Raw genomic sequence first — 26,796 nt, forward strand, 5'->3', positions numbered from 1 at the left:
GGTAATGACTTACAAAATCTTTTATAGTGGTATAAAAAAAAAAAAAAATTCAATCCAAGAAGAAAAAAAACAAAAAAAAAAAACTTTTGCGATAATGACATAGCACCTTAAAATATTAATAACACAAGGTAAAACAAATACAGTAACTGTTGGGGGTGGATAATGCGTTACTAGTTAAAAAGGAACTGGAAGGAAAAACACTTTTATAAAAAAAACAAATCTATTTTAGAAGTGGGGTAAAGCCAGATCTCACAGAATTGTAGATTTCCACCTGCTTTGGAGACTAAGGCAAACTGGTGTGTAAATAATCCTAATAGTGGCTACTAGTAAAAAAATAACAAAAATGGAGCCCATGGTACCCTAAAACTTCTACTCCACCCTCTACACAATGCTTTGGAATCATTAACATAAGGGAATGATGTAGATGGGAGCACGCTCAGTTGGATTCGTCACTAGACGTGGACGCAATGTCCAGATCGATAGATCCATTGGCGACCACAAGCCGGAATCTTTTGGAGGGAGTGAAGGGATTAAAAGCCACTTTTCTCTTCTTACCCTCCGCAGTCAAAAACTCAGATTCCTGTGAGGTGTACAGAGCATTCCCCGCCCCCTCTCGCATGGGCACCAGGCACTCGTGTGCTCCTGTAACAGAATGCCTCCTTTTGAGATTATTGTTAAACCCCAGTTCTACATATGGCTTTAAGGACAACTTGGGATCCAACTGCATTTCAGTGAATAGCTTGGGTGGCGCAGAATGACGTTTTTGAGGTTCAGAACTTGCAGCTCCACTGATGGCTCTTACGTGACCATTAAAGTGACCCGCCGGTGGTTTGGGAGGACTTTCCTTTTGTACCAATGCCAGCTCATCCGCGAACTGCACGGATTTTTGTTTTTTTGGGCGCTCCTTACTTTCATATGACCTAGTTAGCGGATTTGATGGGCCACTTTCACTCGCTTGCTCAATGGGATCGCCATGTGCAGCAGTAATCAACGTGGACATATTAGTTTTTAGTGGATCGTGTGCTTGTCCAGGACACAGACTACATTTACCCATTGGCTGGTGTGGACTTTGAGCGCTTGTGTTGACGGGTAACTCAACTCTAGATTTGCTCAGATTTACAGTGAGATAACGAGTCAGTCCATGCTTTTTGGATGAAAAAAGGTCAGACTGCATTATGAGGGAGTTGGCGTCATTAACGCTAGCTGTGTTTTCAGGTACAGAAGCAGCTGGCGATTGATCCTCAACCTCCCGAATTTGTAATAGCATTTCTGAATGTGAGCTACTAGAGTCTACAGGGGACACCACAGCATTCGGTTGTAGATGCTCCATAGAGAGATCAACATCAAGGTTTTGCCAATCGGACTCCTCTACGGGACTTGGCTCAAGGGCTTCCACCATTTCAGTGTCCACAGAATTGGTGATCTCACCGCTCGATTGTGGATCACTGCAGTCCAAGAAGCTCTCACGCTGTTCCACTAGAACTTCCCCGTGTGCACCTTCATTACAAGTCGGAAGGTTTATTAAACAAGGACTTTTGGCATTTTCAACCAAAGCCACTGTTCTAGGTGGTTGAGATGATCCACATGAAAGAGGTTCTGGTTGCTGGGCTGTGTCAAAGCCTAAACCTAGTCTCAGCTGGCCAGGACGGATATTTTGCCTTCGGAGTCTTACTACAACTTCCTTCCCAAGTTTACACCAGTTGTGACCTGGCATCCGGGAAACAGGAAAACCTCGACGACAATTTCTAGAGTTATGCACGACAATACGCACTTCCTTCAGGATGGTCCCAGGGGGCAACGAAGACTTCACCGACAGTGGTAGCTTCATTCTTTTATGAGATTTTAATTTACTACAACTAGAACAGGAATATGGAGATGAATAAGAAGACCTGAGATGTGAGGAAAAAGTGCTATTTTTGCCAAATTTTGGGCTATTTCTGAGGCCGTTTGATCTCTTGGATCCTGCAAAGAAAAATGGAAAAAATTAATCAAAATAGGCTGAGAAATTTTACACTTAGAGCTCATTTTCACGCATGAGCGCTATCCACATTCTTCACAGATGGCACTCATACCCATAACAGTTTATGGACCCGTTTACATGTCTGTGCAAGATTGGTGACATGTGACATCAAAAAAAAAAAAAATCGGCAATCCAAGTTTATAAGTCTGTTTAGGGGTGGGGGGTTAACATAGAGCACTTGGATGCAGACTTTTTCTTGCATGAGAAAATCAGACATGTGCATGAGCGCTTATACTGAACAAATCAGTACAGTAGTTAACCTTGACCTGAACGGACCCCAAAATCAACTGCTCTTTGTAAACTTCACCCCATATATATTGCCCTTTCCCATCAGATGAAGGCTGATTTTTTTCAGCCATCTGCCTCTAACAGCCGCGGATGGATAAGAGGTTCGCCTGCAGTTCTTAACCTGTTAAATGTCGCTGTCTATGTGACAGTGGCATTTAACAATTAACTATGCGCCCATGAAATGATTGGAACGCATCAATCTTCGCACTTGTCATGACTATTCATTCTCTTGTGAAAGCCAGCCTGTAGCCGGCATTCTTAGGAGCCTGATATTTTCGCTATAAAATGATAGTAGGTTCCAGTTTCCTAGGGGGACTAACAGTAAAAAGTGAAAAATATTTCTTAAAAACGATGAAAAAAAATAAAATAAATATGGTACAAATCATTCCTTTTTGCCTCATTAAAAAAAAAAAAAAAAAAAAAAAAAAAAAAACACATATGCGGCATCATTGCATTTGTAAAAGTCCTATCTAAATTATAAAATAAATTAATCCGATCGGTTAATAGCAGAACCAGGGGAAAAAAAAAAAACAACAACACAGATTGGCTGTTAACCCCTTCACCCCCAGAGCTTTTTCCGTTTTTCGCTCCCCTCCTTCCCAGAGCCATAACTTTTTTATTTTTCCGTCAATTTGGCCATGTGAGGGCTTATTTTTTGCGGGACGAGTTGTACTTTTGAACGACATCATTGGTTTTAGCATGTCGTGTACTAGAAAACGGGAAAAAAATTCCAAGTGCAGTGAAATTGCAAAAAAAGTGCAATCCCACACTTGTTTTTTGCTTGCCTATTTTGCTAGGTTCACTAAATGCTAAAACTGACCTGCCATTATGATTCTCCAGGTCACTACGAGTTCATAGACACCTAACATGACTAGGTTATTTTTCACCTAAGTGGTGAAAAAAAATTCCAAACTTTGCAAAAAACAAAACAAAACAAAATTGCGCCATTTTCCGATACTCGTAGCGTCTCCATTTTTCGTGATCTGGGGTCAGGTGAGGGCTTATTTTTTGCGTGCCGAGCTGGCGTTTTTAATGATAGCATTTTGGTGTAGATACGTTCTTTTGATCGCCCGTTATTGCATTTTAATGCAATGTCGTGGCGACCAAAAAAACGTAAATCTGGCGTTTCGAATTTTTTTCTCATTACGCCATTTAGCGATCAGGTTAATGCTTTTTTTTAATTGATAGATCGGGCGATTCTGAACGCGGCGATACCAAATATGTGTAGGTTTTTTTTTTTTTATTGATTTATTTTGATTGGGGCGAAAGGGGGGTGATTTAAACTTTTATGTTTTTTTTATTTTTTTCACATTTTTAAAAACTTTTTTTTTTACTTTTGCCATGCTTCTATAGCCTCCATGGGAGGCTAGAAGCAGGCACAGCCCGATCGGCTCTGCTACATAACAGCGATCATCAGATCGCTGTTATGTAGCTAAAATGCAGGTGTGCTGTGAGCGCCGACCACAGGGGGGCGCTCACAGCCACCGGCAATCAGTAACCATAGAGGTCTCAAGGACCTCTATGGTTACAATGGAGGAGCATCGCCGACCCCCGATCATGTGACAGGGGTCGGCGATGCGCTCATATCCGGCCGCACGGCCGGATGCGGTAGTTAAATGCCGCTGTCTGCGTTTGACAGCGGCATTTAACTAGTTAATAGCGGCGGGTGATCGCGATTTCACCCGCCGCTATTGCGCGCACATGTCAGCTGTAAAAAACAGCTGACATGTCGCGACTTTGATGTGCGCTCACCGCCGGAGCGCACATCAAAGCGGGGGTCCCGACATGTGACGTACTATACCGTCACATGTCGGGAAGGGGTTAAAGGCTATGAAGATGGTAAATAGATGGGCTTTTGGGAGAAAACAAACTTTCAGAATAAAGAAAGCTGTAGCAACAAGTTTACTGTACAAGAAAAATAAACCTCCTTCTCACCCGAATTCCGCTTTTTCTTTTTAGGAGAAACATTCTGCTTTTGTTTGTCACTTTCACGTGTTAGCCTCCGCAGACGTCCATCCGTCTCTCTGAGCTGGTATTTTTCTGATGAGGTAGATTCAGAAGGCTGTTGATTTTGAAACCTGAAAGCTCCTTCTCCTTTTCTAAAGAGGACGAAAAGGAAAAAGAAAAATATTGAAGAAAATATACGGAATATTTTAAATATCTATATATATCTTTGTGTTTGCAAACAGAACACCAGCGGTCACCGCATCACAAACACAAGTTCACACCTGGCCGACATATTGTATAAACTGCTAAAAGTATTCCATACATAAGGTGGATTTTGTAAAGACCTATGTACATGCTGCAGAGTATTCACATGAATGAGTAGGACTATTAGCTGCAGAAGCTTATGCAACACCACTATGAACGCCCCATAACTCGGCTGACCATGGAACGGGTCAACCAGTTTACTTTAAGTATCTAGATACAAGTCTTAAATTAGAAGTTGAGGTAGACAGTACCAACGTCTATACTTCCTCCCTTGATAAACGTGGTCCAGTCTCTCCAACTGGTCGATGTATGGAGGATTTTCCACACATCCATTCCTCCTTGACAAAAAGGAGATTTTTGTGTACTCACCGTAAAATCTTTTTCTCCGAGTCATCATTGGGGGACACAGGACGAATGGGTGTTATGCTGCTGCCACCAGGAGGACACTAAGTTAAACACACACAAAAGATTAACTCCTCCCCTGCAGTATACACCCACAGGCTGGACAATCCAGAGCCAGTTCGGTAACAAAGCAGTAGGAGTAAACCAGTTATCAAACAGAAAACATGTCATAGTCAAAACACAGACTGAAAAGAACAATTGAGCCAACTAGGCTAACAGGGAGGGTGCTGTGTCCCCCAATGATGACTCGGAGAAAAAGATTTTACGGTGAGTACACAAAAATCTCCTTTTCTCCTACGTATCATTGGGGGACACAGGACGAATGGGACGTCCCAAAGCAGTCCCTGGGTGGGTCACCAGAAGTTATAAATGCTGTGCGAGCCTACAACTACAGATGAGACACAGCCGCTTGTAGGATTCGCCTACCGACGGAAGCGTCTGCCGAAGCCTGAAAGTGCACATGGTAGTGTTTCGTGAACGTATGTAGACTGGACCATGTAGCAGCCTTGCAGACTTGTGCTGCCGATGCCTGGTGCCGGATGGCCCAGGACGCGCCGACTGACCGGGTAGAATGAGCCTTGATCCCCGGAGGTGCAGCGTGACCCTTGACACGGTAGGACTCTTGGATGGCGGAACGAATCCACTTGGCAATGGAGGCCTTGGAAGCGGGTAGTCCCTTCCGTGGCCCCTCCGGAAGAACAAACAAGGCATCTGATCTACGGAAAGACGCAGTCCTGGAGACATAACGTCTGAGACCCCTCACTAAGTCCAGAGTGTGGAGCGCCCTTTCCGTGGGGTGGGAAGGCGCAGGGCACAGTGAGGGAAGAACAATTTCCTCATTAAGATGGAAAGAGGAAACGACCTTCGGAAGAAAAGTCGGACATGTCCGCAGAACTACCTTATCCTGGTGGAACACGAGGAAAGGAGGTCGGCACGACAGAGCTGCCAGCTCAGAGACACGTCGAATAGACGTGACAGCCACGAGGAAGACAATCTTCCAAGACAAGAACAGTAAAGACACCTCGTGCAAGGGCTCAAAAGGTGGCTCTTGAAGGGCACAGAGAACTAGGTTCAGGTCCCATGGTTCCAAAGGCATCTTGTAAGGCGGAACCATATGAGAAACCCCCTGGATAAAGGTCCTGACCTGCAATCTGTTTGCGATCCTTCTCTGAAAAAGGACCGAGAGAGCAGAAATTTGGCCCTTAAGAGAGCTGAGTGCAAGACCCAAGTCTACGCCTGATTGGAGGAATTCCAAAATGTGAGGAATAGAAAAACGGAGGGGGGAACGCCTCCGATCCCTGCACCAGGCGAAGTATGCCTTCCAAGCGCGGTGGTAGATGCGCATAGAAGAAGACTTGCGTGCACGGAGCATGGTAGATATCACCGTCTGAGACAACCCCTTCTGCCTCAGAACCCAGGACTCAACGGCCACGCCGTTAAACACAGGGCCTCTGAGTTCGGGTGGTAAATGGGCCCTTGAGACAGGAGGTCTGCGCGATTCGGCAGCCTCCAAGGTACGTCTGAGACCAGTTGAACCATCTCGGCATACCATGTCCTGCGTGGCCAATCCGGAGCGATGAGGATTACTGGAATCCGTTCTGCCCTGATCTTCCTGATAACCTTCCCCAGAAGGGGAATTGGGGGAAAGATGTATGGGAGACTGAAGCCCTGCCATGAGAGGACGAGAGCGTCGGCTCCGAAGGCTGAGGGGTCGTGAGACCTGGCCATGAAGACGGGAACCTGACAATTGAGGCGGGATGCCATTAGATCCACGTCCGGGGTCCCCCAACGAGAGCAGATCTGGTGAAAGACTGCGGGATGAAGAGACCACTCTCCGGGATCGAGGCTGTGGCGACTTAGAAAGTCCGCTTCCCAGTTTTCCACGCCTGGTATGAAAACTGCTGAGAGAATGGAATGATGTGCCTCGGCCCAACGGAGAATTAGCGTCACCTCGACCATGGCCGCCCTGCTGCGAGTGCCCCCTTGGCGGTTGACGTAGGCTACTGCAGTAGCGTTGTCGGACTGGACTCTTACCGCACGTCCGGAGAGGAACTGCTGAAAATGATGGAGGGCTAGTCTGATTGCCCGAATCTCTAAGATATTGATGGGTAGCTGGGACTCCTGCGGCGACCAGCGACCCTGGGTCGAGTGACGCTGGAACACTGCACCCCAGCCGAAGAGACTGGCGTCCGTTGTGACAACCAGCCAGTGCACCGGAAGGAAAGACTTCCCCCGAGTCAGGGAGGACCTCTCGGTCCACCACCTGAGGGATTGTCTGATTTGGCGAGAGAGAAGGAGACGGCGGTCGAGCGAGGCGGGATTCCTGTCCCATACTGCCAGAATGGCGTGTTGTAAGGGCCGGAGGTGAAAAACCGCAAAGGGCACTGCCTCCATTGCCGCCACCATCCTGCCGAGTACCCTCATGGAGAAGCGTAGGGAGTGAGAGCGAGGTTGAGCAAGCTTCCGGACCTCTCTCTGTAGAGTAGATACCTTTTCCGGAGGCAAGAGTACTAGACCCTGAGAGGAGTCTAAGATCATGCCCAGGTAGGGTATGGTTTGGGCCGGGACTGGGGAAGATTTTTTGAAATTGAGTTTCCAGCCCAGGCGTGAAAGAGTATTTATAGTGACATCTACCGCCTCTGAACAGGACCGGAAAGAGGGACCCTTTATAAGAATGTCGTCCAGGTAGGGCAACACCACTATGCCTCGAGCATGGAGAATGGCCACGGCAGCCGCCATGACCTTGGTGAACACCCGAGGAGCGGTGGCCAGCCCGAACGGTAGGGCGACAAACTGAAAATGGTGGCCCTGGACCGCGAAGCGGAGAAAGCGCTGATGAGACGGCAGAATGGGAATGTGCAGGTAAGCGTCTTGAACATCTAGAGATGCAAGAAACTCGCCCTCTTCCAGAGAGGCAATTACCGAGCGGAGGGACTCCATTCGGAATTGACGCACACGGACGTACCTGTTGAGGAGTTTGAGGTCCAATATCGGACGTACGGAGCCGTCCTTCTTTGGTACAATGAAAAGATTGGAATAAAAACCTTGGTACCTTTCGTCCTGAGGTACCGGGATGATGACCCCGTCGTCCCATAGCGATTTTATGGCCTGGAAATACTGACGGACCCTTGCTCTGGGAGGAGGGGACTGAAAGAAACGAGATGGGGGAAGAGAGACAAACTCTATCTTGTAACCGACGGATACCAGATCGCGGACCCATCGGTCGGGAACTACCGAGAGCCACGCGTCCCGAAAGAAGAGTAGGCGGCCGCCAACTCTGTCGGTGTCCTTTGGCGTCTGCCAAGAGTCATTGAGGAGGAGACCTGTTAGATCTGGACCCCCTGGACCCCTGTTGTCTGGGTCTGCCTCTCCAAGAGGGAGAAGGTTTGTAAGATGGCTGGGAGGTTCTGTCCTTGCGCTGACCTCTCCCGACGCCAGGTGGCGCGGAGGAAGGATTGGACCAGTTGGAACCGAAACGGAAATATCGGCCTCGGCCCTGTTGGTTGCGAAAGGGACGAAAGGTCCGTTGCTGGGGAAGGAATTTGCTCTTTCCCCCTGTGGAGTCTGCGATCATTTTATCTAGTTTGTCCCCAAACAGACGTTCACCCTGGTATGGAAGGGACGTGAGGGATTTTTTGGATCCTGAGTCCGCTTTCCAGTCCCTGAGCCAAAGGGATCTGCGGACCGTGACAGCATTGGCCGCTGCCTGTGAGGCACAGTTGGCCGCGTCTAAGGATGCGGAAACTACAAAGTCCCCCGCTCTGGCAATCTGAGTGGCCAGGTGAGAAACCTCAGGGGGTAAGTCGGCATGAAGTGCAGTAGAGGCTAAAGACTCGGCCCAATGGGACATGGCTTTTGCAACCCATGTGGCGGCAAAAGAAGGAAAGAGAGAAGCCGAGGAAGCTTCAAAAGCCGAGCGAGCCATCTGATCAATTTGTCTATCCGTGGGATGCTTGATGGACGCGCCCTCGGAGGAAGATAGAACCGCCTTTGTGGCTAGCCGCGACACTGGCGGGTCCACGGAGGGTGACTGAGACCACTCCTTAGCAAGGTCCTGAGCAAACGGATACTTCAATTGCATAGCCTTCTGACCTGAGAAGCGTTTATCCGGACGGACTCTATGGAGATCGACAATGTCCTTGAATTGAGGATGCGTGGGAAAAAACCTATGAGCCTTTGTAGTCCGCCCAAATGACACGGGATGAGCCGCCTTAGACGGGGCTTCCTCCTCTAACTGTAGAGTCTGACTTACAGAGTCTATGAGAGAATCAAGGGTCTCTTGGTCATGACGGTACTCTGGGGAACAGGACACGCTGGAAGCGTCGTCCAGAAAAGATTCCCTGCTATGATCTGGGGATGAGTGACGAGAGACTTCGCTCTCTGAACCAGAAGGCTGATCACGGACCGGAGATATTACCCTGGACCTCTTTCTATATGAGTGAGGGCTTCTGGAAACGGAACGACCTCTGGGCCGTGAGGGGTTCTTAGACCGCGTTACATCATCCTTGGAAGTACCCTGGGTAAGGGACGGCTCACGGAGGGACTGTATCGTCCTTTCCAAGGATGCCACAGATCGAGCAAGGGAGGACGCCCATGCGGGGGTACTAGGTTCAGTACATTCCGGGTCAGAGGCCGGATTATCCTGTGCCGCGGGCATTTCACAGGCAGAGCACAGCGGGGTGGTGTGACCTCGGGGCAGAGAAATCTTGCAGGAGGTGCACACAGCAAAAATAACAGAGTGGGTCTTTCCAGTCCGTTTTTGCCTAGACTGTGACATATTTGCTGTCGAGTGAGCGTACTGGCAGGGGAGAGAGGCAATCCTATTGGGTGCGTCTCACCTAGGATCCGCGGTGGCTTGGCAGGGAGATCCTGAAGCTTTCCTCCTGTCCTGAGCGCTGCGGTGCTGCAGAGCCGCCAGTGCACTTCCTGGTCCAAGATGGCCGCCGAGAAGTGAGAAGGGCGCTTCTCGGGAGCGAGAAGCGCCCAGGGAGGGGGCGTGTCGTGGGCGGGCGGCGGCATGCTTGTGGGCGGGCGCTGTAGTCCGACCCAGGCCTGGGAGCCGCCGAGCCCTCTCAGAAAGGAAACGCTGCCCAGCGGCTATAGAGCCGCACGCTGCCCCGCGGCTGCAGAGCCACCCGCTGCCCCGCGGCTGCAGAACCGCACGTTGCCCCGCGGCTGCAGAGCCGCACGCTGCCCCGCGGCTGCAGAGCCGCACATTGTCCCGCGGCTGCAGGGCCGCATTTAGAAGAGAGTAAGGGGGGCCCCCTGCTGCCAGCTGGTCGGTCCCCGCACTTACCTTGTGCGATGGGACCGATGCTCCATCCACCTTCACCATGATAGGGAGAGGGTGGAGAGCTACTGCCGCCATGTATCAGCCACTATATCAGTGGTGGTGCAGTGGGCGGCTGCGCGGACGCCCTGTCAATTTGTCCGGCTGTGCCCTGGCTCCAGGAGACTTAGGTGGATGATTAGTCCCCATGGTCGCCTGAGAAGGATGGAAGGAGATCGGGACGCTAGGGAACCGTCGCCACACTGAAAGGTGAGCCAGGGCTGGCATCCATCGTTGCGGGAAAGGATACAGGAGGAACGCTCCGTGTACTTGCCCGTTGTTGGTGCGGGAGAGATCAGAGCTAAAAATTTGCCTGTCGCTCCCTTCTTTCCGTTAAATCAAAAACTAAAAATTGGTGGGGTCCTGAGGACCCAAGTGCCTCCTGAGACACTAAGTAAGAACTGGCTCTGGATTGTCCAGCCTGTGGGTGTATACTGCAGGGGAGGAGTTAATCTTTTGTGTGTGTTTAACTTAGTGTCCTCCTGGTGGCAGCAGCATAACACCCATTCGTCCTGTGTCCCCCAATGATACGTAGGAGAAACTGGTGTAACTGATCCAGGTTTGTAGGTCGCCTTGCTCGCACCGGCCTTTTCAGCTTTGCCCATAAATTTTCAATAGGATTGAGATCAGGGCTTTCTGATGGCCACTCCAAAACATTGACTTTGTTATCCTTAAGCCGCTTTGTTACCATTTTGGCAGTATGCTTCGGGTCATTGTCCATTTGGAAGACCCATTTCCCCCCAAGCTTTAACTTCCTGGCTGATGTCTCGAGATGTTGCTCCAGTATTGCCACATAATCTTCTTTTCTCATGATGCCATCTATTTTGTGAAGTGCACCAGTCCTTCCTGCAGCAAGACAACCCCACAACATGTTGCAGCCACCCCCATGTTTCACGGTTGGGATGGTGTGCTTAGGCTTCCAAGCTTCTCCCTTTTTCCTCCAAACATAACGATTGTCATTACGGCCAAAAAAGTTCAATTTTAGTTTCATCAGCCCACAGGACACATCTCCAAAAATTAAGGTCTTTGTTCCTGTGTGCATTTTCCAAAAATTAATCTGGCTTTTTATGTTTCTTTTGGAGTAATGGCTTCTTCCTGGCACAGTGACCTTTCAGCCCACATTGATACAGTACTCGTTTCACTGTGGATATAGACACAATCTTACCAGCTTCCGCCATCATCTTCACAAGGTCTTTTTACTTTTGTCCTTGGGTTGATATGCACATATCAGACTAAAGCACGTTCATCTCTGGGACAGAGGACCTGTCTCCTTCTTGAGCGGTATGATGGCTGGACATTGCCATCTTGTTTGCACTTGTGTATAATTGTTTGTACAGATGAACGAGGCACCTTCAGGTATCTTGAAACTGTACCCAAGGATGAGCCAGACTTGTGCAAGTCCACAATTCTCTTCCTGATATCTTGGCTGATTTCTTTAGACTTTGCCATGATGCTAGACAAAAGTAGTGTGTTTCAGGTGTGCATTAAAATACATCCACAGGTGTGTCTCTAATTAACTCAGATGCTTGCAAACAAATGACATCATCATATGGGTAGTCCAGAATTGTTTAAAGGCATAGTAATCTTAGTGTATGTAAACTTTTGACTTTACAGTAATAAAAATGCCTTAAAACATTCTCTCTCTCATTATTCTGGCATTTGGAAAATATTAATAATTATGGTAATCCTAATTGACCTAAAACAGGAAAGATTTATTCTGTTTTCATGTCAGATATTGAGAAAAACGTGCAGATGTGTCTTATCATATAGTGTATGGAAACTTCTGGTTTCATCTGTACGTATTACTCACCTTCACAATACGCATAGCCGTATAGACTTTCGTAACCACTTGCTTACATGCCAACCTACATCTCAGATAGGAACTGCTATATGGTGAAATCATGCTCCTATAGATTGTAACCTCACTATATCCAACTCCCAGCGAGGCCTCAGATGTTGGACCTTAAATGATAATCTACTTAAAGACTCACTATGTCAGACATTTGTGAGACTATAGATGCCTTCAAAAATATTCATGAGCATGATGAAACTACCTTACAAATTTAATGGGAAGCACTCAAATGTGTCCTTAGAGGGAAACTAATAAAACATGGATACTGGCTGAAAAAGATAAAATAAAAAGGAGGGCAGCTAGTCTCCCATTTGCTTGAGTGCATCGATTTCCTTGACAAACCGTATACGCAGACCTCATTTTTTACATTCCTATAGCACACACATACACAATTATTTGGTTCATGCAAGAACTTATATTCATACTTAGTGATGAGCCAAGTTCTTGTTACTCGAGTTTGCCTAGGGTGCTGGTGGCGACATGTTCGAGTCCCCGCAGCCGCATGTTTTAAGGCCGATTGCCTGACAAACACAGGCAATCCCCGCATGTTTTGTCTAACAGCCGCGAATCATGCAGACCAGGTGGCTCAAACATGTCACCCGAGCAGCCTAGCCAAACTCGAGTAACGAGCACTTGGCTCATCACTTAATCAAGTCGATTACAATATAGGTATAACGTTTAATGATAACTTGGCAACCTTTTTTTTTTCCTTATTGTTGAAAGTTATTGGAATATTCTGTTTTCATATAAATGTTGATGAAACCCAATAAAAATATATAATAGTAATACAGCTATCACATCTGTAGAACGAGGTTCCCAGCATGGTTAGGAGGCCACCAACTCCAGGTAGAGAACTAATGGAGAGCTGGCACACGTGTGCGAGTCACACATTTGCTTGACTAACTTTCATAAAAATGAGCGCCATTCATTCTCCTCCAGATATAGCGGCCAGCAGCCGCAGGTCAGGTAGGAGTCCGCTTTATGGCATCTTCTGCAGATTTATAATAACTATACAAGATCTGAATTCTCCTTGTAAAGTAAACCAAAGCCACGTGTTCCGTTTCATCGGTCAAAATAAATAATCTCACCTCTCGCAAGTGCAGCACTCGCACATCTCATTTTGCTCCCCAAAAAAACTGTCTCCGTAGAAGCACGTGATTTCTTCTCCTGGTTTGATGTCCCTGAGAACTTTTACACAAGCAGTGTTTCCTTCGGTTGGAACAAACTGTGGGCACAAGACAGAGGATAGACTACAAATTAGAGAGATTACTATTTTTTCTCCTCTAGCCAGTGATCTATTCCTTGCAGCTGAATAGTGGTCTTTCGCTTTTTAAAGCTCTGTTCACATCCAGCTTCTATCCTTCCTTCAGAAGTAGAGGATCTGTGCCCAGATTTCACATTATAATCTGTATATATTAAGCAAATCGCCTTGACCTGATACTTTTTACATCCATTTAATCAATTGCAAAAATCCTTTGTGAACATTTCCATGCTGAACACTAACCAGTATTTCAATTTGAGGAATGCAGTTATTCTGACATGATTACCAGAGAGTACACCCGTCTCAACAGTCCAAGTGACCTAGTTAATGTATTAAGTGTGTATTGTAAAATCTGGGGACGGATCAGCTTTAACGCCACTTTACTTTGATTTTAGGTTACTCATGAGGAAGAGCTAAAAACGATAACTACAGTATAGAAATACAGATGCCAGTACACGTACCTTGCAGTTAGGTCGGCAGTCTTGTGCACATGTAAGAAAGAGAAGAGATTAATAAATATAAGACTTACAAGGAAAAAAGGGGTAGTCCAGCAGTTTAACAATAATGGCCTATCGTCAGGAGGTCATGGCAGATCGGTGGAGGTGCGACTCCTGGCACCTCTGCCGATTACCTGTTCTAGGTGCCAGCGGTGGGCAGAACTGCATAGTTACGTCACCGAAAAAGTGGCCGTGTACTGAATATGTGACCCATAAGGGCGGATGCGAACTAGACAATTGACGGAACTGAGCAGCTCCTAAACCCAGCACATCTGGCCACCGCCGACATCAGGAATAGCCAGCCAGGCGCAGCTCCCTCACCGGTCAGACATTGATGACCTATCCTAAAGTCATCAATGTCCTGAACAACTCATCATCTGTTATGTACGTGAAAAATAAAACCCCGCAACTCCAGATTCAATCCCTTTCAAAAATATATAATTTTATCAGGATTGGTAAATAGATATCCCCATCCTAAGCAGATAGAGGATAGGATGCGTGTACTGTATCTGGCAGTCTAGTGTTCGGTGGAGGTCTGACCGCTTGGATTAATAGCAAGGGATCCCCCCACCCTAAAGGTGACCCCATGGCACTGAAGTCATTTGCTACTGCTTACAGCACTGACATGACCAGTAGTAAAGACACATCTGTTTGCCATCACTTATAGGACTCCATTAATATACAGAAGACGTATAGGCGCTTACTACAGAATGGCGAAGTTCTGATGTAGTTAGGCGTACGGTGCCTTCATAAATTAGACAGTTCACCAGAAATAAAGAAAAATATGACCACATACCGTGATTAATAAATGCTGCAGGACCAAGCCAGAGCTGAGCACATTTCTTTCTGGTAGAGTACATAACACTAAAGTCGTTTTCACCAAAGCGAACAAGGCTCTCATCAGCTTTAGTCAGCTCAGCGATGCAGCCTAGAAGCAAGGCAACTTTTTCATTCTTTATCCTGGAAGAGGGGAGGAAAAAAAAAAAAAAAGCATTGGCCCATAAGTGCATTACATTATTGATCCAAGAGATATTTCCCGCATTCCTGACTGGCAAGATCTTGTTTTTAGCTCTCATTCATTACTTTTCTGTCCACATCTCTCTGCTGGATTTTTGTAGGTATTAGTTGTAGTTTTGACCGCAACGATAGTGACGCAGTAAAGCTAAATTTCAATTTTGCTGTGCGGCATTTACATGGGTAAAATGCAGTAGTCGGAGGCTAGCTCTGGTTGCTGCTGTTCGCCCAGGCACTGACTATACAACACTGCTTGCACCAGCCAGGTATGGAGAGGTTTCATCTACTGACCCACTCCCGAAAAAATACCAATATACCCAACACCAGTATATTCAATGGTAAGAAATGGCTAATGGAGTCTGATCAGTCAATGTTAGATCTCTGTGCTAAAGGGGCTAAAGGTGACCATAAAAAAAAAAAAAAAAAAAAAATTTGCATGTACTGCGTTCCCATCTCTGGATATAGGTGAACTATTAATTAAAAGATTACATACCAGGCTCTTGTAGCAACAACTTTTGCTCCATTTCTTTCCAAGGAGTACCGATTGCAAGGCAGGATCATGAAGCCACTCTCTGGTAGGAACATTTGCAAATATTGGAATATCTAAAAGCAAAAAAAAATAATAATATACACCAAAATAAGAAGAACTATAGCGCTCTGATGCTAGATAATAGATAACAAAGAGTAGGTGCTGCATGTAAACGATAGATCAGCCCTTTGTGGCTTCAGTCTATGGGAACAAGACTCACGTGAATCTTTAGCATGGCTTCCTGCTGTGGACTCTGGTATTTGAGGTAATGGTTAGCCCCAACTATAAGCGATCGGAACGCGGCATGCAGGTCTCGGTTCTTCAGGAATGTATGCAGCGCCTCCCGCAGGTGATGTTGTCGCCTTATAGAAGGCAGAGGACTGCAAAACATAGAAGAAACACAACTGAAGCATGTCATATCCTAGTCCTGCTCTTAGCAAACAGCCATGGCCTGGACTCCTGCCGACGAACACCCTGCCCTAACAGCGGAACTGCCACCTGGGACCCCACTACACCACCACCGACCCCCCAGGTAAGCCACTGCAAAAGTGGGTTATAACACACCAGTTTATAAAAAAAAAAACAAAAAAAAAAAAACTTTCTTTTTCCCCTATTTTCCTCTCCAAAATTTGTGGTGCATGTTATAATCCACAAAATACGGTACATAGTCCTGGATAACTGCTTTATGCAAATTCGCAGTATATCTGCAAGTATCTGGGTAGAAATAAAGAGCTGCAGAGCGGGTAACGCACCTTACGTTCATTTTGTGTGTTCTGAACCCCAAGTATGGATCCAGCACCAAGCTGGTTGCCAGGTCGTCATTTTCACACAGCTCCCTTGCAGTCAATCTGTTAGAACCCATGATATTATTGAGCTTTGGATCATGCTGTAAAAATCTATAAGAAATTAGAGAAATAAGTTATTGTTAGGCAGAAATACAAAGTCAGTATTATGCCACTTCTAAAAAACATTGATCGGCGGGTAAAAAGAAAAAAAGATATATATATATATATACTAGACTGTGGCCCGATTCTAACGCATCGGGTATTCTAGAATATGCATGTCCCTGTAGTATATGGACAATGATGATTCCAGAATTCGCGGCAGACTGTGCCCATCGCTGATTGGTCGAGGCAACCTTTATGACATCATCGTCGCCATGGCAACCATTATGACATCTACGTCGATACTGTGCCCGTCTCTGATTGGTCGAGGCCCCCAGGCCTCTGTATACCAATTGTCCATTATGACATCATCGTCGCCATGCTGTGCCCGTCTCTGATTGGTCGAGGCCTGGCGGCCTCGACCAATCAGAGGTGTGGGATTTCCAGGACAGACAGACAGACGGAAAAACCCTTAGACAATTATATATATAGATATGGCCTCCATCCTGGTATGTGCTGCTCTCATCTTGCTCTCCCATCCTGTCATGTGCTGCTCCATCCTGCGCCCCCATCCTGTCATGTTCTGCTCCATCCTGCATCCCCATCCTGTCATGTGCTGCTCCATCCTGCATCCCCATCCTGTCATGTGCTGCTCCATCCTGCATCCCCATCCTGTCATGTGCTCCCATCCTGCTCCCCCATCCTGTCATGTGCTGCTCCCATCGTGCGCAATCATTCTCTCATGTGCTGCTCCCATCCTGTGCCCCCATTCTGTTGTAGTGTGCTGCACCCATTCTGCCTGTTCCTGTTTCCATTCTGCCATATGTTGCTCCCATCTTTCTCTCTCCGGCTCTACTGCCCGAGGGCGGCTGTGCTGAGTGCGGGCGGCTGTGCGTGGCGGTGGTGAGTGCGGGCGGCTGTGCGTGGCGGTGGTGAGTGCGGGCGGCTGTGCGTGGCGGTGGTGAGTGCGGGCGGCTGTGGTGAGTGAGGGCGGCTGTGCGTGGCGGTGGTGAGTGAGGGCGGCTGTGCGTGGCGGTGGCGAGTGCGGGCGGCTGTGCGTGGTGGTGCTGAGAGTGTGGGCGGCTGTGCTGGGGGCCTGAGCAGGCGGGGACACCGGCGCGCTGTGGGATTCAGGTGCCGGAGTCGCCGCTAGCTCAGGCCCCCGGCACTTGCTATATTTACCTGTCCCCCGTTCCACCGCTCCGTCTTTCGCGTCCTCTGGCTGTGACTGTTCAGTCAGAGGGCGGCGCGCATTAAGCGCGTCGTCGCGCCCTCTGAACTGAACGTCACAGGCGTCCGCGCTTTCCGGCGCCATTTTCTTGAAGACACGCAGTGTGTCTTCAAGAAAATGGCGCCGGAAAGCGCAGACTGTGAAGGCGCCGATTCCGGGAGCAGGGGGACATTCATGGCCCGGAATCGCGTCGGTGGAACGGGACAGGTAAGTATTGCATACTCACCCTCCTGGCTCATCCCTGCTTCTCCGTTGGAGATCGCGGTGTGCGTTCAGCACTTACGCATACCGTGATCTCCTGGGAGCGTCACTCTGTGGGGTCCAGACTGCGCCGCCGCTTGCGCAGTCTATAAAGGCTTCGGACAGAGTGACGCTCCCAGCGTTATAATAATATACAGTGGTGTTCAAAAGTCCTGCATAGGCGTGAAGAAAACTATATGTTTCATACTTCTGCAGCTCTACAGTGAAACTGGTGGAACATATATGTTTTTGTAATCTCTCATTGTATGCCATACTCATTTTTGAATGTCCCAAGTGTATAAATTGTTATGGCATGCACATTTTTGATAATTTTTTTACAGCATAACCATACCTACACCAGTACAGTGTGTAGAATGGTGAACAGGTTTCTAAGTTCATTAACTTCCAATGCAAGTTCACACAGACTTAAATTTTACTTTTTAAGATTTATTATTTTTTTATTTAATTCAGAGTCCTGAAAAGGGCCTTTAGAGTGCATCTTTAGCTTCTAATACTTTATTGGCCAGCCTTTGCTCTTGAGCACCAGCTTGCATCTCTGTGGCATTGAGTGAACAAGCTTCTGCAGATGTTCACGAGTGATGATGTGGTTCCAGGCCTGTATCAGAGCCTCAATCAACTCACTCTTGGTCCTTGGCTGTTTTCTAGATATCTCTAATGATACCTTGCGCCACAAATTTTCAATTGGATTGAGGTCCGGGGACTGAGCTGGCCAGTCAATAGTAGCCACCTTGTTCTTCCAACACCATTGGCTGCCATACAGCCCCAGACCATTACTTTCATTACATGTTTCACCTAGAAGCTCAAACACTCTGGCTTGTACTCTTCATGTGGGAACCTTCTCACATAAGACTTGCCATCATTTCCTAAAATGCAAAAAGTGCTTTCATCACTAATTAGCACTTTTTCCCACTCCTCCTTCCTCCATTTTAAATATTTCAATGCCCACAGTTTTCTCCTTTGTCTTTGTATGGCTGTCATCAATGGCTTCTTTCGGGCCTTGCACCCTTTCAATTCTGCTTCCAAACATCTCTTCCTAACAGTTGATGTTGCTACCTCAATATTGCACTTTTCTTGCCATTCTCGCAGAAGCTGAGGAGAGGTGAGCTTTCGATTGGCAAGGGATGGTCTTATCAGTACTCAATCCTCCCTTTTAGTTGACTTTCTGGGCCGACCAGATCTGGGCCTGTCCTGGGTAATTCCAAGCTGCTTATGTTTCTGCAAAATTCTTACGACTATACTCTGATTACAGCCGACCTTCCTTGCGATCTGGGGGCCAGTATAACCCTCTTCATGTAGCACCACAACTCGCACACGATCCTCCGCTGACAAAAATCTGAAGGCTCCCATCATAAAACTCTACAGTATGATTCACTAGATAGACCAACAGATAAAACAAACAAACAAAGCAGCAGATGTGATGCAATGTGATTGGCTGCCATATCCAGGTTATGATTGGTCACAAGAACCTCATCTGTGATTGGCTAATTTTGGATCTGAAGCTGTACAACATATAGTTATGCTTTCAATTCCCATATTGTTGCAATAATTTCAGGCAAAACTGCTTCAAAAGCTAAAAATATTACAGGGAGAGAATGCAAAATTGTATTCTGAACAAAACCATATATAATATGTCATATTAGCATCGAAGATATTCGACAGAAAACGTTTAAAACTTGAAAAATCAATTTATCCTATGCAGGACTTTTGAACACCACTGTATATATAGTCTAAGGGGTACTTCCGTCTTTCTGTCAGCAACTTCCGTCACGGATATTCATTCGCTGATTGGTCTCGCCAGCTGCCTGTCATGGCTGCCGCGACCAATCAGCGACGGGCACAGTCTGATTAGTCCCTCCCTACTCCCCTGCAGTCACTGCCCGGCGCCCGCTCCATACTCCCCGCAGTCACGGCTCACACAGGGTTAATGCCAGCGGTAACAGACCGCGTTATGCCGCGGGTAACTCACTCCATTACCGCCGCTATTAACCCTGTGTGACCAAGTTTTTACTATTGATGCTGCCTATGCAGCGTCAATAGTAAAAACATCTAATGTTAAAAATAATTTAAAAAAAAAAAATAACAAAACATTATATACTCACCTTCCTCCGCCTTTCCGATGCTCCGGTCACCGGTCCATGCAAGCGGCAGGTTCCGGTGCTAAGGTTGGTGTGCGACAAGGACCTGCCATGACGTCAAGGTCATGTGACCGCGACATCATCACAGGCCCTGCGCGAGGACGTGCCATGACGTCAGTCATGTGACTGCGACGTCATTGCGGGCCCTGCGCGAGAAGGACCTGCCGTGACGTCACAGTCGTGTGACCGCGACGTCATTGCGGGCCCTGCGCGAGAAGGACCTGCCGTGACGTCACGGTCATGTGACCGCGACGTCATCACACCCTCGGACCGGAAGCTGCCGCCTGAACCAAACAAAGGCGACAGAACTACAAGGGGCCCCTCGGAAGGTGAGTATGTTTATTTTTTAACCTGTGACATACGTGGCTGGGCAATATACTACTTGGCTGGGCAATATACTACGTGGCTCTGTGCTGTATACTATGTCACTGGGCAATATACTACGTGACTCTGTGTTGTATACTACTTGGCTGGGCAATATACTACGTGGCTCTGTGCTGTATACTATGTCACTGGGCAATATACTACGTGACTGTGTTGTATACTACGTGGCTGGGCAATATACTACGTGGACATGCATATTCTAGAATCGGGATACATACATACATACATACACACACACACACACACACACACACACACACACACATACATACATACATATTCCCAAATTCTTATATATTTTTCCCATTCCAGTACACAAAATCCTAAATTTGCCAGCACAAAATCACAGGCAGAATTAAGCCCAAGATGCAGTAGAGTTTATTAAACCATGATTAATCTTTATTAGACATGATGCTAAAAACAATACAAATAAAGGTTATTCATGGTTTACATGGTTTAATATACTCTGCAGCATCTTGGGATAATTCTGCCTGTGACTGTGTGGTGGCAATGTTATATAATGGAGTTTTGACTGTGTTACTAATAGGACTCCATATGGGAAGATGTTGCATCTACAATCCTAAATTTGTGGTTTGGGTGGTTTCCACGTGCTACATGGTTTTACAGCTAAGTGTTGGAAGAAACACAAAATGAGGGGGTTTTAAAACTCTGGGGTTTTCATTATAACTTGCACCTAATGCATCTCATTAGATGCAGCTCATTAAAAGCGCTCCATAATGGGTTAAATAAACCCGATTACATCTGCTGCCGAGTGTAATCCCTGCACAATGGTCTATACGTGAGCACAGATGTAACCTGTGAGCCATCACCCTAAAGATTGGCTTTCCAGTTAAGTAAATGGGTATTTTTTTCCTCCATTCACCAACATAGAAGGCTTATTTGATACAGACATAAGCTATGTGATGGGGTAAAGGTCTATTTATCAGAAACGATTGGTGTAAGAAAAGCAAAACACTTGTTCGTTGGGTGAAATGATCCCAAAAGATGCACATCCTCTGCAGCACATCATCCTGTGAGCAGGACTTGTGCTGTTTGTCGTCTAACGCTGCACAATGACGACGTTTTATCAAGGTCCACATACAATTCTGCACAGAAATCCGGTCACACCATATGCACAGCGAGTAGGATTGGCCCCGGTACAGGGAAGGAAAGCCTTCCCCAAAGGAATTCTTTTTATTCTCCTTTCCCCCAGGATCCATGTGTGTCTGCTGCAAAAATAAAGATAATTATCCATCCCAATTCTCACTTGCACCCAGGTATACACACCTGATCACTAACAATTTAAAGGAAGAAAAAGCCAACGAGCGGCACACAGTACATGGCGAGAAGTTGATGCACAAAGTGCAGGAGAAAGTCCCCCCTCTCCATAGCACGATGCTTTACTGCCCGTTCTTGCCCAACATCGCTATGGATGCAGTTACCAGAGCAAATGACTATTTTCACCTTTTTTCCCCCCTTAGTTCTCAGTGAAGCAGAAACCTCTCATCTCCCCCAGTGCGCTGCCAAGTCCTGCCAGGATCCAGGAGATATAATTACTGCTGCAGTCAGAGATTAGAGCAGCAGATTTGGAGTCTGGGCGCCTCAGTAAAGACCTCTATAATTAAAGGGCCAGTATCACTGGACATACCCTGTAATGTGGGGGGGAGGGGCATCTAGATGACATTAACCAGAACCACCTCCAACATAGGAAAGCTGATCATTCCCCACCCACAATGAGGGACCCTGATGTATGTGGTGGTCCGGGAGTCACTAAAGTTCACAGTGGATTTCCCCTCCATCTGCTGCACATGGTGTTGTCACTGTGGACTTGCTCAGCAGTTTACCATCCCATGTGGACGTATCCTCAGGGAATGTGCACCTGCTGATTTGTTTCTGAAAAGAGGCTTCAAAAAAAATAAAATGAATAATGCAATAAAGTATAAATCTATTCTGTGTCCATGGGTGGCACGGATTAGTCCCCACGCTGTCCTCCGCTCTCCATATATACAGTACAGAAGCTCAGGGCGGACGGCAGGAGGGCCACACAGAGATCGCGGGGGGTGAGGGGGTACACAGATCGTGGGGGGAGCACAGAGATGGCAGGGGTGAGGGGGTACACAGATCATGGGGGGAGCACAGAGCTCGCAGGGGCGAGGGGGTACACAGATCGTGGTGGGGGGAGGGAGCACAGAGATCGTGGGGAGAGCACAGAGATCGCGGGGGGAGGGAACACAGACCATGGGGGGAAGCACAGAGATCGCAGGGGTGAGGGGGTACACAGATCGTGGGGGGGGGGGGCACAGATAGCAGTGGTGAGGGGGTACACAGATTGTGGGGGGAGCACAGATCGCAGGGTGGAGCACAGATCGCAGAGTGAGGGGGTACACAGACCGTGGGGGGGGGGGGGAGCACAGAGATCGCAGGAGGGGGTACACAGATCGTGGGGGGGGGGCACACAGACCGTAGAGGGGGGGGAAGCACAGATCGCAGGGGCGAGGGGGTACAGATTGTGGGGGGGGGGGGGGAGCACAGAGATCGCGTGGGGTAAACAGATCGTGGAGGGGAGCACAGAGATCGCCACACAGATCACGGGGGGGGGGGGGTCACACTGAGATTGAGGGGGGGGGGTCACAATTGGAGTAATGAGTTTCCTTTCATGCCGCCGGTCGCACCGGACCCTCGCCGTAGACTTCGCTGCGCAGGCGAATTTGGACTCATGACTTGTGTTGAGAATTGCTGTTGCCAAGTGCTCACAGTCTTAAAGGGGTTGTCGGGTGAAATAGGGACGGGTTGAGCTTGTTGATCGTGGGGGGTCTGACCAGTGGGTGACGCACTGATTGGGGGCTCGGATGTCAGACTTCAGCTTCATAGTATGGGGGTCCTGAGTGCTCCCCTCGGCTTTTTCCAGCAGCCCCATAGAGAATGTCTGGTGCGGCGGTCAGAACCCACCCATGAGTAATAATGACCCGTCCTGCAGAAGGCGATAACTAGACAAAGGGGTTTAAGAAATAAATTATATGACCAGGAGTCTCCCAGATCTGAGACCACGTGAGCTAATAATGATGAAGTGGCAGATAACAGCGAGCAATAGTGTGCTCACTGTCCTCTGTGTGCCCTGCTGACGGCTGTTGTGGAACTACAGGTCCCAGCAGGCAGGGCCGCCGTGTGCCTGTCTGTACGTGTGCAGCGCGGGCCCGGGAGCAGCCGCTTCCCACGCGCTGGCAGATCCCTGCAAGCAGGAAACCCCCTTCGCGGCCGTGCCCGGCAGCTCATGTTTCCGCTCCCAGAATCCTTTGCAAGGCGGGCTTTTATCCTGCTCTGACCCAGCGGCGCGCACGGACCATCCCGCCGCTCGGGAGCGCACAGCTCGCCCGCCGCGCCACCATTAACACCACCTTACCGAGCCCGTGCGTCCGCTTCAGCGTGTTCCCACCGTAATTCCTCGCCCGCTTCCGCCCTTCTCTGTAGCCTCCGCCTTCTCTTTTTTCTTACTATAAGGCCTGCCTACCTTAGATAAGTAGCGCTTTTCATTGGAGCACAGCGTCTGACCTCTTTTTTCTAATAGGCTGTATTCGGCGTCAGTCAAAAGCTCTTAAAGTTTCTATTGGTCCAAATTTATGTCAGTCATCGCCTGAAGCAGACGGCTCCTCCCTCTTACGGCATGACGTAAAGCGCGTGGGGCGGCGTTGCCTTGGGAACTGTCCTTTCTTTTCAGCTCTCTGCTGCATGGGTGTAACGTGGAGATTATGGAAATAGTAATGAGTAGACGCCTCACACACATTAATAAAGGTTACAAACAACACTAAGAAAATGCATGGCCTTTATAGGGTCCCTAAAATTATAGAAAAAAAAATATATACAAAAAAATCAGGTTCCGTGCATCACAAAAGAAGAGGCATAAAATATCTAAATATATAAATGAGAAAAGATTAGGTCTCTCAAAGCCGCATGTACGAAATTGGCCCAGTACAAACCTACAGGGTGCGTTCCTGACACCGGTGTCTCTTCTTATAGAGAACACAGGAGCGCTTGTTTGCCCGAGCGCTCCATAAGCATGTCGTCAGCCGCGAGCGCTCCATGAGAAAGTCGTCAGCCGCGAGCGCTCCATGAGAAAGTCGTCAGCCGCGAGCGCTCCATGAGAAAGTCGTCAGCCGCGAGCGCTCCATGAGAAAGTCGTCAGCCGCGAGCGCTCCATGAGAAAGTCGTCAGCCGCGAGCGCTCCATGAGAAAGTCGTCAGCCGCGAGCGCTCCAAGAGAAAGTCGTCAGCAACGAGCGCTCCATGAGAAAGTCGTCAGCCGCGAGCGCTCCAAGAGAAAGTCGTCAGCCGCGAGCGCTCCATGAGAAAGTCGTCAGCAACGAGCGCTCCAAGAGAACCTCATCAGTCGTGAGCGCTCCATGACAAAGTCGTCGGTCGCGAGCGCTCCAAGAGAAAGTCATCAGCTGCGAGCACTCCATGAGAAAGTCGTCATTAGCGAGCGCTCCATGAAAGTCGTCGGTCGCGAGCGCTCCATGAGAAAGTCATCAGCTGCGAGCGCTCCATGAGAAAGTCATCAGCTGCGAGCGCTCCATGAGAAAGTCGTCATTAGCGAGCGCTCCATGAGAAAGTCATCAGTTGCGAGCACTCCATGAGAAAGTCGTCATTAGGGAGCGCTCCATGAGAAAGTCGTTAGTCACGAGCGCTCCATGAGAAAGTCGTCAGTAGCAAGCGCTTCATGAGAAAGTCGTCATTAGCGAGCGCTCCATGAGAAAGTCGTCATTAGCGAGCACTCCATGAGAAAGTAGTCATTAGCGAGCGCTCCATGAGAAAGTCGTCATTAGCGAGCGCTCCATGAGAAAGTCGTTAGTCACGAGCGCTCCATGAGAAAGTCGTCAGTAGCAAGCGCTTCATGAGAAAGTCGTCATTAGCGAGCGCTCCATGAGAAAGTCGTCATTAGCGAGCACTCCATGAGAAAGTAGTCATTAGCGAGCGCTCCATGAGAAAGTCATCAGTAGCAAGCGCTTCATGAGAATGTTGTCAGTCGCGAGCGCTCCATGACAAAGTCGTCATTCACGAGCGATCCATGAGAAAGACACACACACAACTCATCTTCAAAAACAAGCCCTTATGAAGGCTTTATTGGTGGAAAATTAAAAAGGTATATGGCTTTTGGAAAACAAAAAATGGATACAGCCAAAGTGGGAATATATATAATATAGAAATACACAATACTTAGCAGCAGGGCCGGTTTTAGACAAAGTGGGGCCCTAGGCAAAAGTTTAAAATGAGGCCCCCAATGCTCACATACATATTGCACCATGACGCTCAAACATTTTGGTTGCATTTACATGCGTCGAGTTCAGACCGTTCGATGCGTGTGATTGACAACATTGAAGTCGTTTGGCTCTTGTTTCTCGGCCTCTTTACATCGTCTGAGGACGAATCGAATGATGGGAACAGAACACTAGTAGATCAATCTGTCCCCATATAGTATCGTGCTATAAGCAGCAGGGCTGTGTGTGTGTGTGTGATATATATATATATATATATATATACACACTCTAGTCTGTTCAACCATTATTTTAAAATGTGCATGGAACACACACACACACACACACACTATCACTGTATGTTTATATAGAATAATGCAAAAAAGTATATATATATATATATATATATATATATATATATATATATATATATATATATATATATATATATACACACACAATTAAACACACACGCACATGACACATGCTTATACACACACACTTATACACACATACATGTACATGGCACGCACGCATACACACATACACGGCACACACTTATATATGGCATGCACTTATACACAGACACATACATAGCATTCTTATACATACACACATACATAGCGTATATATATATATATATATATATATATATATATTTTACACACACATAAACACACACATGGCATGCACTTATACACACAAATATATACATGGCATGCATTTATACACATACATGGCACGCATTTATACACACATACATACACACACACATATATATATACACACATACAATATATATATATATATACATACATACACACACACACACACACACGGCAAGCAAAGACACACTTATACACACACATACACGGCACACACATGCAGCACAACAAATGCTCATTTGATACATGTGATTCACATAAGCACACACTACACATGACACACGCTATACACACCACACACACACACACACACACACACACACACACACACACACACACACACACACACACACACACACACACACACACCTTTATGCTGGAGGGAATGAGATGATGCACACTATCAGCTGCAGCTCCTCCTGCTCCCAGCAGACACCTTTCTGCCCTCTCCTCTGCTGGGACTGCCGACAAGAGCAGGAGTTGCTGACAGCAGGACAGGAGCCATCGTTACCAGGAGCAGCACACACAGTGGGACGGTGCTCTTTACTTATCTGCCGGCTCAGGTTGTTACTGGTGCTGGGTCTC

General features: G+C 47.6%; 1 protein-coding gene across 2 annotated transcripts; it reads right to left on the reverse strand.

Annotated features, from left to right (window-relative positions):
- Positions 1–5: 5 nt before the first annotated feature.
- LOC143770180 (histone-lysine N-methyltransferase KMT5C-like) lies at positions 6–23,922 on the reverse strand. 2 transcript variants are annotated; one of them, XM_077259539.1, is made up of 9 exons: positions 23,699–23,922; positions 16,156–16,299; positions 15,624–15,783; positions 15,368–15,477; positions 14,657–14,820; positions 13,825–13,844; positions 13,191–13,327; positions 4,244–4,407; positions 6–1,962 (listed from the first exon to the last, which is right to left on the reverse strand). In XM_077259539.1, exons 2-9 carry the CDS (start codon positions 16,263–16,265, stop codon positions 437–439), a joined length of 2,391 nt encoding a protein of 796 aa, XP_077115654.1. In that variant the 5' UTR covers positions 16,266–16,299; positions 23,699–23,922; the 3' UTR covers positions 6–436. The 2 variants fall into 2 exon arrangements, with proteins under 2 accessions (XP_077115654.1, XP_077115656.1); XM_077259541.1 differs by lacking the exon at positions 23,699–23,922 and adding an exon at positions 16,419–16,438.
- Positions 23,923–26,796: the final 2,874 nt, after the last annotated feature.

Source organism: Ranitomeya variabilis, chromosome 4 (assembly GCF_051348905.1).
Source record: "Ranitomeya variabilis isolate aRanVar5 chromosome 4, aRanVar5.hap1, whole genome shotgun sequence".
In the NCBI taxonomy this organism is placed as follows: Eukaryota; Metazoa; Chordata; class Amphibia; order Anura; family Dendrobatidae; genus Ranitomeya; species Ranitomeya variabilis.